At 33.7% G+C, this 13359-nt stretch overlaps 2 protein-coding genes across 2 annotated transcripts; one reads left to right on the top strand and one right to left on the bottom strand.

Annotated features, from left to right (window-relative positions):
* Positions 1-433: 433 nt before the first annotated feature.
* LOC18036588 lies at positions 434-5856 on the top strand. Its single transcript, XM_006427811.2, has 3 exons — positions 434-959; positions 1867-3367; positions 4183-5856. The coding sequence occupies exons 1-3, from the start codon at positions 599-601 to the stop codon at positions 5381-5383; spliced, it is 3063 nt and encodes a 1020-aa protein (XP_006427874.1). The 5' UTR covers positions 434-598; the 3' UTR covers positions 5384-5856.
* A 3692-nt stretch (positions 5857-9548) lies between these two features.
* LOC18037377 (probable mediator of RNA polymerase II transcription subunit 26c) lies at positions 9549-12423 on the bottom strand. The gene is made up of 9 exons (XM_006427810.2): positions 11340-12423; positions 11150-11218; positions 10968-11050; positions 10779-10852; positions 10595-10641; positions 10457-10490; positions 10215-10348; positions 9899-10004; positions 9549-9775 (listed from the first exon to the last, which is right to left on the bottom strand). Exons 1-9 carry the CDS (start codon positions 11742-11744, stop codon positions 9666-9668), a joined length of 1062 nt encoding a protein of 353 aa, XP_006427873.1. The 5' UTR covers positions 11745-12423; the 3' UTR covers positions 9549-9665.
* Between the last annotated feature and the right edge of the window lie 936 nt (positions 12424-13359).

Here is a 13359-nt window from a genome sequence, read left to right as displayed (position 1 = left end):
CATACTTGAAAAATAAATAATCGCATCTAACCAATAGAATTATAATTAATAATTAGCAAGAAAATTAGAGTTATATATCAAATCTTAGGGTAAAATAAAACACAAAAGCTCATAATATACTTCACTTTTTCAGTTTATCACTATCATTTACTGTCTTAACATTTAGTATTAGCTGCAGACTGCAGTTGATCAAAAGATAATAATCATTTAATTAAAAACTTGACAGCAAGAGACTAAAGTAGTATTATTATTTTTTTTTTTTGGCCCTTTTGAAACAACCAATAACTTCATTATAATCAAAGATTAAAGTGGGAATTAATAATGAGCAGTTACGTGTTAATCAAGAAATAATTACCTGGGCCGCAGTCACCCATCATATCTATGAATAAACAGACCCAACCCAAGGCTCAAACCCAACATGATAAATCACACGTGTGCTACACACGTGCATTAGGGTTTTAGGTTTTTACCCTCCATCTCTTTCACTGTGCCTAAACCCTTCTCCCTGCAAATCCTTGGAATTTTTCTCACACCCACCATGAAATGAAGCCAGACCGTCCTCGCATTTCCTCTCAAAACCCTAAAAACTTAATTTACAATGAAACCATTTTCCCCAAAATCCCTCCTTTCTCTCTCTTGTTCTTCTTCTTCGTCTTCGCCTTCATCGCCTCTCAGAATTTTCGTTGCCCATTTTTCAACCTCTTCTAATACTTCGCCTAGACGCCATGAAGAGGAGTCCAAAAACGTTAGGGTTTCGGTGTGGTGGGATTTTGAGAACTGCAATTTGCCTGCTGGTGTGAACGCTTTTAAGGTTGCTCACACGATCACTGCAGCCATTAGGGTTAATGGGATTAAGGGCCCCATTACGATCACCGCATTTGGGGACGTGGTGCAGATGTCCCGGGCCAATCAGGAGGCGCTTTCGTCAACCGGGATTAATATTGCTCATGTTCCTCATGGTATATTTTTGTTTCTGGAAATTGAATGATTGTTGTTGTTGTAAAATTTTTGGAACTTTTGGTTTGACATGTTGGTATGTTGATTTGAATTGTGTGCGAATTGAAGGACTAAAATGATGAAATGGCATAGTTTGCGTGGTTGTTTATGTATGTTTCATATTTTGTATTAAATAGAAGCTGAATAATTGTGCGTTGATAGTGGTTGCTGTTGTAGGTGGGAAAGGATGAAAATTTTGAAATCCGGGTGAGATTAAAATGATAATGTGCTGTGCATTTGTCTTTTTTTTTTTCCTTTTTTTTTCAATGTTGATGTTAGTGTGCCAATGTTTGATCAACTGTGAAACTCCCCTGTATTATGGCTCTGCTGAGGATTGCATTTGTATGAGATTCAGGAAGAGAGCATTCTTTAGATTTTTAGGGGCTACGTTATGGAAGGCAGTAATTTATTAGCAATCTCTAACCACGGAGAGAGAGTGAGAGAGGGTTGAAGATTGGGTTGAGCATGATACATCCATTTTCGTTTTCATCCCTAATCTTCCATTGGAGTTGTATATATACTCTTAATGCATACAAACAGATATGTGTATCTGTCAGTTTTCTTTAAATTTTTAATTTTTTTTATATTTTTTTTGCATAGTTTCATTTTATGATTCTGCCATTCAACTTGAGATTCTGAGGAATGAAAATTGAACAAGTTGTATGAGAATGAGTCAAGATCATGACTCAGCTTTATTCATTATAAGTTTTTCAACATCTTCCTTTTGTTGCAGAAAGTGAACAGGTCAAATTATTACAATTGACTTTGTGCTATTGCAGTCAGTTTTAATGATGTCTTGCAGTTGAGTGTCTTCCTAATTAGTTCCACTGGTTCCGGCCATTAACCATGCAAATATTTCTTGAAGTACAGGTGGAAAGAATAGTGCCGATAGATCGCTTTTAGTAGATCTCATGTGCTGGGTTTCTCAAAACCCTCCGCCTGCACATCTTTTCTTAATCTCTGGTGACAGGGACTTTGCCAGCGTTTTGCATCGTTTAAGGATGAACAACTATAACATATTGCTTGCAAGTCGAGAAAGTGCTTCTAATGTTCTCTGCAGTGCTGCAAGTGTCATGTGGAATTGGGATTCTTTGCTTCGAAAAGAGAACCTAGCTGGAAAGCATTTTAATCAACCACCCGATGGTCCATATGGTTCCTGGTATGGCCATTATAAGGGGCCTCTTCTAGATCCTTTCTCAGTAGCTGAACAGCCAGCAATTTCACGTTCTGTTGAGCCTCCTGAGCCTGCTTCAGATAAGCTTCGTCCAGTTCCAAAGTCAGTTGTTAGGCAGATTCGTTATATTTTAAAATCATATCCTGAAGGAATTTTCATTACAGAACTTCGGGCAGAGTTAAGCAAGAGTCCTGTTACTATAGATAAAGACCTATATGGATATAAGAAATTCTCCCGCTTTCTTTTATCAATGCCAAACATTTTAAGGCTTCAACCTGAACCTGATGGTCAGTTTTTGGTCTATGGAAGCACTCCAAAAGCTCCTGAACCATTTGAGATAGATCTGGGTACATCTAATGGACACGATTGCGAAAATGGTACATCTAATGGACATGTTTGTAGAAATGGAGACCGAGAGCTGTCGGAGTCCTTGAAATTAAGTGTTGATCAAGGACTTAAAAATGGAGCTGCCAATGGTAAGCCATCTTCATCTCCTGAAGCAGTTGTGGATCAGCCATCGAGAAAAGTTCAACAGCACCCTTTATCGAGTGAGAAAGAGAACGTTATCAATGCAGAAGTGCAGGAGCCTCTGAAAAAAGTTCAACAGCCCCCTCCGATGGACAAGAATGTTAGTTCACCAGTTGCAGTGCAGGAAGACGAGCCACATGTATTGAAACAAGATCCCGTGAATGAGGTTGTGTTCTTTAAAAAAATTTGGATAAGATGGTTTGGCGGAAAAAATGGTGATTCTGATATAAAAAGTCAGCACATTCCAGAAAAATGTAGTGACTCAGGAGATATTTCACAGAAGATAAGTAAGAAACGCCCTGAAAAACCTTTGGCTTATGGTGATGGCAAAAAGAAAAAAGTTGAGGAAAAGAACATCAGATCTCCAACTCAGGATGATGATCTAGCAGAATCAGTTCAGGGGAAAAAAACAGCTAAAAGTGCTCATGCTTGTGGTGAAAAATCTACCATGAGCGCCGGTGTTCTTAGTCAAATAGTAAACTGGTGTAAATTTCGGAGAAGCCGTCCAGACTCTGATTCATTGAGTGATCTGTCCAGTGAAAAGTTGAACCAGACAAACAGTAATGCTCAAAAGCATGCAGTTTTCTTAAAGGATTCTTTCTGGTCAAACATGGAATCATTTATGGAGTCACCAAGAGGATCAGTCATTGTCTCTCAGTCAAGGACCAGGTTCGTGCAATCGCTAGATTTCCTTTCTTTTCCTCCAGTTTTGTTGTCAATTTCAGATACAGAAAGGATATAAAATGAAGTGAGACCTCTTGAACTACCTATGACTAGTGGTTACTCTGAACTTACAGGAACATGGCTTCTTACAATTAGTCAGCATTGTTATTTAGTTATTGGTTAGAATATTAAGAATTTATTGGCTGAAAAAACTTTTGTAACTAAGCAAATTGCTAGATTTTTGCTTTATTTAGTTCAAGTTTTTCTTATTTCAAAAGAGGCTTACATATGAAATTGAATAGGTAGATGGTCTTATTTGAACTTGTAAATCAGGCATCTCTCTCCTTGTATGAGTTTGGAATTGCAAATGCATCAAAAAGATTGAATGAATTTCTGCAAAAGATTTGCAAATTATGCAAATGAGTTGCAGATTGGAAGATATATAAAAAAGGGAGACAATCAGTTCATCGTGCGTTAGCTTTTGCCTTGCAATTTCTGCAACATTTATTGGTTTCATTCATCAGTGACCTTAGTAGATGGATTTTTCTTTTTTGTGGTAACAATGTAGTATGAAATTTCAGGCATGATAATTCTGAAGTTTAAAAGGGAGACAATCAGTTCATCGTGCATTAGCTTTTGCCTTGCAATTTCTGCAACATTTATTGGTTTCATTCATCGGTGACCTTAGTAGATGGATTTTTTTTTTTTGTGGTAACAATGTAGTATGAAATTTCAGGCATGATAATTCTGAAGTTTAAAATGTAAATAGTTGAATTCAGACAATATTTTAATATTTCTTATACTTTTGTGATTCACGACAGGAAGCAGATGGCAGAATCTTTGAAAGAGGAAGGCCCTTTGGTTCTCAGAGACCTTAGTGAGTGTGATCTTCTTGACCTTGTGGATTTGATGATATTGGAGAAGAAATGGGTAGAAGAATACCCATCTGAAAAGTCACCTTTCAAACTTTCTGGTCTGGTTAGAAAGAAATCTTCTTTAGATCATTCTCTTGCTGCAAATGGGTTGAGATCAATCTTTTTGAATACACCTTCAAAATCTGACCAGCCGAAAGTGCAAAAGCATGACGAAGAGAAACAGAGTTGGAAGATTTCACATGCTGGAGTTCCTGCATCTGCCATCAATAAGAATCCTAAGGACAGATCTAGAAATGACATATTAGCCGACTGCCAAAAGCTTGTTGATGAGATATTGAAGGAGTACCCAGAAGGATATAATATGAGAGGCTTCAGACAACTTTTCATTGAGAGGTATGGCTACCATCTGGATATACAAAAACTTGGTTACCAAAAGTTGCGGACCCTGTTGCAGATAATGCCTGGGGTGACGATTGAGTCCAGGTATATGCTTCCTTCCAACAAGGTGATGTGTAGCTCTGGCCTGGAAACTTCAGATCCTGGCTTTGAAGAAGTTGATGCTCATCATCCATTATCTAACTCAGATAGGGAGCTATTAGAAACGTCAAAGAAGAGTGATGATTCTGACTCTCAATGGGAGGAGCTGGGGCCTGTTTCTAACTTGAGCTTTGACAGAAAGGCAGTGCAATCGGGGCTGAAGGGAGAGCCAGTGAAAGAAACAGAGACGGAAACTTATCCAGATTATGAACCTTCAGTCTCTGATGATGAATTTTCAGATTCTGGAGGAGACGCCTCCACTGCAACACAACCAGAAGGGCAAGGGAAGCCAGAGGTGGATAACGAAGATAGCTCATTGTTGCAAATCCTGGATTCATGGTACAGCAGTAAGGAGGAAGTCGACAACAATAAGAACAAGTCAGAGAATGTTGATGGCATGGTTGATTGTTCAACCGATGGAGTAATACCATCTGCTTCTTCTGAAGAAGCAACCACTAGTGCAACTTCTTCAGGAAATTTTGCACTGAAGCAAAGACCTAAGAAGCGCTATTCTTTTGTGTCGGACCCACTTGATAATGAAAAAGACAAATTGATTGATGGAATATTGGGTAGCTTGAAGAAATCAGGTGAGCCGAGGATGGAAGGCTGAGGGTCATGAATAGAAAAAATTTGGAAATCCTTCGTTTTACCTTATGAGAAAAGATGAGGATCCCCTTTTTTTTGAAAACGTTGAAAAAATAATAACTGGAGTAGATTTTATAATCCTAGTCACACATTATGCTTTGGCGGAATTAGAAAGAAGTTGATTTTATTGAGGTTAGGCGCAATATGCAGCACTAGTCCACTGATTTCAATTTACATTTTGAATGATAGAAATTTTTGTACTTCTTAGTTCTTCAAATGGCTAAGTTGTACTGAATCCGCATATTATTTATAGCTTTGACACAAGGGCCTGGAGTTCTTCTTTCAGTTATGGAGTATTAGACAGAGTTGTATATAGAGGTAGCTTCCTTTATGTGCCCTGTAAAAAGTCTTCTAAAGGCTGTATACATTTGAGGCTTCCGTCTGTGTTGCCATTCCTTCCTCAAATGGTGTTTATTATTAATAATCTTCCTGACTCAATGCCCTGATAATGTGATTGGAATGATGGCATAACATCGCAGTTTATCATTTACAATTTGCAATCTGATGACAACAAGCTTTGTACAGAAGCTCAAACCGAAAACTATGTTGAAAATGAGAGAAAAGTGTGCTTCTGTGTGTAAGTAAAATAGTAGTTAGGGTTTTGAGTTGATGAAGTAATAGTTATTAGTTGGGGTTCGAATACAGAGTATTATCATTAGTAGGATAAAGCTACGGTGCAACTGTGGTACCATGCCACAGTTGCATCCAACCGTTGGATGCACTTAGATTGGTAGGGTCCACTAACATTCAACAGCTGGATGCAATTGTGGCACGGTACCACAGTTGCACCACATATTTTCCCTCATTATTAATATGACAGATGAGTTAAAGAATAAAGATTTTAGGGCACTTGCGCTTCATGTGACTATGGCTATGGGTTCTGCCCTTCTGATTTTTTATTTTTTAAAAAAAAATTCGTAATTATTTTAAATTATTAAAATTAACAGCAAAAGTATTTTTCTTTACTATTCATATTTTAAAATATAATCAATCATACTTCCGTGTATCATCCTAAAGTAAAGTGCAAGTCAGACTCTGGCCCATCATCTCAATTAATTGGAATTATAGGTGGGTGCATACGTCAATTATGAAATATGAAAACAATTACAAATATTTTTATAATATTTTATGCGATTGTAGAATCTAAACTAATTTCGTAACTTTCAAAATTGTTTTTACGTATCTTCCTTATAAAAGAAATTCAATTCATGTGAAATTTGTGACCAGTTAAAATTGTCAATATTAATTTATTTTTCGCTTGTAGAGAGAAGCACATAGACATAGAAAAGGGAAAAGTTTATTAATTTAACAGAATGAAAAAATAAATAAGGATTTTTCTATGATGCTATATGCTTTTATAGCATTGATTATGAGTTCGTTTTAGACTTGGATTTAAATATTTAATATTTAATATTTGTTTAATTTAATGAATAATTCATTCATTCATTCATTCATTAATGAGCAATAAGTAATATTCAAATTAAATTGATGAATACAAATTGAATAGAGAGACTTAGAATTCAACATGAAAAGGGTTGTGATCCATTATAATTCTTTTTAATTAGTTTGTTAACTAATTAAAATATTTTTAAAGAATTTAAAATCTTTTTATTTATACAAATATTTTACATGTTGATCAAAATTCAAAAATATAAACTTGTTTCATTATTGATGGCCTAAAAAAAGAAAAATAACAGTATCGTAGAATGATCAAATAAATAAATACAGACAAAAAACCATCTTTATCTCTTTGATATTCTTAAGCCCTGAGTTGATTCCTTTGGAAAAATAATTTGATTAACAAATTTCTTATGCATTTTATAAGTTTTATTTATTTATTTAACAATTTACCAAGTAAACAAGTGAAGTTATGATACGATATTGTGCGTTAAAAGATGCTTGGTGGGTAAGAAAGTACTAAAAGTAAAAGAGTATTTATGAAATTTCTCAACTATTTTCTTTTAAGTATAATGAGCACAAGATTATATGTTATCGACTTAAACCTTTCTGTTAAGTATCCAAATATTCTAGTTTTTAAGTAACAATTATTATAGAATAAATATTGTAGTTACTAAAAGTTTATAGATATCCGGTAAATATCACTAGCTGTAAATTGAAAATTGATGATGTGTAGGGGGAAATAACTTTCAAATTTGATCAAATTGTCAATTCTTTTAAAACTTTTTTATAGTGCGCATGTCCCCCCTGCTTTTAGGCTTTACACTAATCATAAATTTAAAATTCAAATTTCTATTTGATAATAAGTCATTTAGATGATTTTTTTTTTTTATATAAAAATGGATAGTTCTCTATGGTGGTGTTTGTTTTTTTGTTTGAAATCTGAATAGACATGAATTAGTTTGAATTCTAAATAGATCTGAATGTCTGAATCTGAATAATATGTTTTTTTTTTTCGTTTGAATCTCAGAAAATAAGTATTAAGTTGTTTGTTTTTTTCAATTGAAAAAGCTGAAAATATGTACTTTTATATTTGTATCCTTATTAAATTTGAATGTCAAATAAATAATATATTAAATACCACAATATTTTAACATTTATAATTAAAACTATATTCAAGTGAATACATAATTTTTTTGGAATTTTAATATATAAAATATCATAAAATTTAAATTTTATCGTATATAATATAAGAAAGAAAAAACATAGATATTTTTATGTGGGGTAAATGTCTATGGGTGAGTTTTGGGATAGACATGAAAAATAAATTATAAAACATGGATATTTTTTACATTAGTAAGTAATTGACTTAATTCAAATTTTTCTATTAAGTAAAAAATAAAAAAATTGACTTATTTTATTAAGTCAAAATTATCTAATTAGTCTCACTAAGTTATAAAAACAAATACCTCTAATTAACTTAATTAATTAATTTAAGTCACTTTAAATCATTAAGTTAAAAAACAAACGCCACCATTATGATAATTTATCTTAATTTTAGGACTTTATGATTAATGGTGATTGCCAATTAATGATTTTGAGATCTTTTGTGTATGTATTCTTTCTTAATCCTCATTCTACTAATTCTCTTGATGCATTAATTATCAAATATCATCAACATGTATCATACCTTGGGCCAAAGTCAATTGATAAATTATTAATTATAAATTTATATACTTTTTTTTTACCTTTTTACTTCTTGAAATAATTAATATTTAACTTTTATTTTTCTTTTTTTTAATTGAATTAGATATATGGTCCAGAATCCTTGTTCAGATAAACTGCAATGCGTTTACACTCTTGTCACTCTTATCCATTCCCCCAAACAAAGAATAAAAACACTAAAAAGCAAAACAAAGAATAAATACACAAAATAACCAAAACACAAAACACTCCTAGTAGTAGTGACAAGTTCCAATTTCCAAGCAATAGAAGGCAATTTTTGACTTTTCCTTTATTTACAAAAGAAAGGATTTCAATAATATTAATGCTATTGGCTACTGCAAATTGCAAAATCCAACTAAGCCCCACCCCATTTTCCCCTATCCATAATCCAGCATCCCCCGTGGCCCTACTGAAACCATTGACCCCAAGTGTGTGTGTGTGTGTTTTTTTTTTTTTTGGGACACATTTTCTACTTTAAAATCCTTTTTATTTTTATTTTATTTTTTAATTTACTTGTGGCATGATACCAGTAATACATGCCGCTATCGTATTAGTAACTACTATTAGTTAAAACCATTTTAGTATTGTTATAATCAAGCACAAATGTTACTAATATGACATTACAGGTTTTGATCTTAGTTCAATATATTTTCTAAAAATTATTCCCATACCGTTAATCAATACGATAGCTTAATGTGGACTTTTTTTAATGGAGCTAAAAATCGAACAATTTTATGTAAATGAAATAAAACTTGATTTGTGATTAAAGAAAAATTTTTGAAAAAAAAAAATATTTTTTTGATAAGTGAATATTTTATGAAAAAGGAAGGCCATGTCTTGAAAACTTTTGTATCTTTGTTTTCAAAAAGAAATTGTATCAAAACCAAAACTCAAGCAGAGACCCAAAGTATATACAACTAGGAATTTTTTTTTTTAGGGTTATTTTCTATTTAATCAAAGGAAAATTAAAAGAAATTAGTTTTTTTTTCCTTCACAAAAATAATATAAGAGAATAAACCGGTTTTAGGGTTTGCCGGTATTGAGTCTTTTTTTTTTTTTCGTATGACCAAAAAAGTGATTGTGTGATGATGAAGCTATTGTGCCAATTCATTCATTCACACCAATCACCAGTGCCTCCCTTGAGAACTACCACCTTTGTTCTTTCCAAAGAAGGCATTCTTGGGCTTTGGTATCTCATGAATGTCCATCACTTGAATTGTTCTTTGCCTTTTGGCTTCACAAATCCAAACACAAACACAAAACAAAACAAATCCCCCAATCAGTACCAACAAAATAAGCCGAAACATATGTAAGCACTTGATAACAAAGTCATTATTGATAAAGTGGAAACACAAACCATTTTCTTCTCTTTTGTAGTTCTCTTGAAGCCTTTTCCTTGCTGATGCTAATCTACTATCTGCATCAAAAGTGCTTTCTCTGCTTTCCTTTTGTTCTCTTGGTCTCTGCAAAAACTGCAATTTGAGTGCACATACACTAGGCATTTGTGGAAAGAATTTCACATTTGAAAGTTTCTTTAGGCTACCCACCTAAGCTAAATTCAACAATGTGGCATAGTTGTAACTTGTAGAGTTATTTTTAAACCTCCATTTTTCTCAGCAACCAAACAAGAGAATTAATGACTCTAATTTGGTGCGTATTCATGATGATGATACCTGTACGCTGTGAGGAGCGGCAGGACTTGCTGACTGAGGAGGTCTAGAAGAAAGAGCTTCTTTCCGGGGTAGAGGAGCCTGCTTTGACTTCCTTTCCGGCTCCGAATTATTCTTGTCTGACCCGGAACTTCCATCTGTTAATTTTCATTAAGAAACCCCAAACAAAAAACAGATTAAACAAATGCATATACTAAGAAACAAAGATTTTGAAAATCCAACTTTGAATCAGATTCTATACTCACTGTGAGGATTTGGAGAGTATGCAAAGTCAGGAACCTAAAGAAGAACAAGAATCTTAGAAAGATAGAACAAAACAAAATTTTCCAACAACTTTCTCAAGAAAAAGGAAAAATTTAGCTGGGAAAACGGGTATCTTTCACCTGGTGATTGCCATTTTGGGGAATCTTTTGCTGGGGTGAGTCTCCATCTGTATCAAAAAAACTGTTAATTACCATTTATAACTTAAATCTGTTCGCATTAGTCTTTATTATACATTTCACAGAAGAAATTTACCAGAAATGGAAAGAAAATTTAGACACTAAAATCTCAGAAAATCAACATTACCCATCATTGCAGAAGATGCAAGTTCTCCAGGTTGATTCAACTTCACCCATTCATCGACAATATCTTTCCATTTCCTTAAGAAGCAAAATTGAAAAACCAAATTCAACACTTCTTAAACAATCATCAACATGAATACAACAACAAAGACAAAAGCACAAAGTTTGCAATATTTGATTTCTTGTTCAATACCTGACAAGATGCTTCACTAATTTCCTAACATCATTTGAGGAATGCTTCCGCAATTGATTTACATGCCTTCCTATATCAGTCTCCTGCGATAAAGAAACAAACAAATTCAATTACCATTATGCTGAAATTTGAATCAGCAAACAGAAATTAATCCCAAAAAGAAAAAAGGAAAAAAAATTTACCTTGAGAGCTTTAAATGTTATGTCCATATCAGCCAAACTTTGAAGCAGATCAATCAGAGAATCTTCAGACTGAAAATTTGACAAATTTTTTCACAAAACTAAATTACACCCATGAACAAAAACCTGAAACTACACACAAAAAATCGATAAAAACACAAACTTTAATGAAATTAAAAAAAAAAAAAAGAACCTGGTCAGGATCTTCAAGATGCTCTTTGATTTCAAGAATCCTCTTTTGCTCATCGTCAAACAAGCCACCATAAGGATCAATAATATCATTATCATTTTCAATATCAATATCATCATCTCCATTAACAGAGTGTGGCGTTGAAGGTGAAGCTTGCTGTGCTGCTTTGACTTCATCATGTTGTCCACGGCTTATCTCTTTGTTAACATCAACTACCCCATTACCAAAATCACAGTTCCTGCATCGAGAAGCAATACACGTGGCGTAAAGTCTCTCCACGATTTTATCTCGACGCTCTTTCAGCTCCGTTGCATAATCCAAAGACGCCACCAAGATCGCCGTGTCGATGAAAGTCCACACGTCAACGCCTGCAGTCTTGAGAATCGATCGAAAATCCTCTAAATCCATAACCGTCGGGAAATAACTCCTCGACACTGTCGTGTTGATAGTAAAAAAAAACTGAAAACTTTTTTTTTGTTTGTATTTTTGTTTCTTTTTTTGTTGGGTTAAATGAAAAACAGATTCTGAGTTTTTTGCATCACCAGATCTGTGTAGCACATGTGGGATTGTGAACCGTGAACAATCAGTTAACGTAAGAAACTCTGACAGCCCAAAAAAGAAAAAAAAAGATTTTTTGATTTGATCGAATCAACCAGTCAAGAACAAACAGCTGCAGAGATCTAACTTCAAAAATTTTTTGTTGAAGAAAAAGGAAATAAAATGAATTTTCGTTGAAGGTACAAGGGAAAAAAATGGCTGAAAATTGAGAGATGGCTTCTGGGTTACAGAGAAATTTGTGCTTTTTTAGTTTGTTTTTGTTGTTAACTTTGCTTGAATGGCATCAACATCAAGATTGTGGGTGGATGGATGATGATGGTTGGGGGCCAAATGATGGTAGTAAAGTATATTCCAAAAAATGGGATTTTTTAAAATTTTTTTGTTTTCTAAAAGTAAAAAATAAAAGTATTTAATTTATTTTTTTTGGTTATGCGGAACAGCCGGCCAGCCAGCATGACATTGCATTGATGCTCCTTCTCGGAAGTCAGAAGCAATTTTTTTGGTTTTGGTTTGTTGTGGTTTGGGAGATGAACAGGCAGAAGGAAGAGAGGGAGTTTTATTTTTTTATTATTTTTTCTTTATATTTGTATTAGTGAATTATTAATTATTGATGAGAAAATTTAAGTAAAATTAATGTATGTGTGACTATGGTACTCTTATTCTTAAACTTCCATACTCTACGGGTTTAGCGTCTAAGATGTTATTAATGTTCATGTGACTGCGTTTAAATTGTGAGGTACGATAATCTTAAAATACTATAATTAAACTCATCCATCATTTAATTACATAATAATATGATACGATGAGAACAAATTTTACCTTAAAAATTTTTTATTTAGATTAAGAGTTTTAGTGTGCATAATAATTGATGAAATCTTCTTGTTGGCGGTGACGATTTTGTCGAACATATAGATACGATTGGGCATCGATTTGACCAATTTTTTTATAACGCGTTGTTAGCAGTAATTGAAAAAGGATTAAAAATTAATCTAGTTCGTTTGATCAAGACGGGGTTAAAAAAGATTAATGCCCAATTTGGCAATGAAAACGGTGGGCTAAGTGCCACACAAGGTTTGGCACGTGTAAGAAGTTTTAATTTAATGATGTGAGAATTGAGATCAAAGTTGAAAGTTGAACCATTTTGGATATGGTTGAAAACTTTCAAGTTCTCTATTCAATCATAAGGTCTCATCATGTGAGTTGTGACCGCATATGATTAGGCCTCGTTGGTTAATAAAGTTTTGTAACAAGAGAGAGAGAGACTCTTGAGGGTTTTATTGATCAGTTTGCCTGAACATGTTGTAATTTTACAAAGAAAATTGTGAGGTACAATTATTTTTTCATCGTAGAAGGATTAGTTGACCAAACGGATTGATGAATAGGGACGATGGTGGATCGGGTTTGGTACAAGTCACTGTGTATTCGGGCCGAAGGCTTGATTATCCGATTAATTTTGAGTTCAACT

Source organism: Citrus clementina, unplaced genomic scaffold, assembly GCF_000493195.1.
Source record: "Citrus clementina cultivar Clemenules unplaced genomic scaffold, Citrus_clementina_v1.0 scaffold_7, whole genome shotgun sequence".
NCBI classification, from domain to species: Eukaryota; Viridiplantae; Streptophyta; class Magnoliopsida; order Sapindales; family Rutaceae; genus Citrus; species Citrus x clementina.
This window is presented reverse-complemented; position numbering and strand designations above follow the sequence as displayed.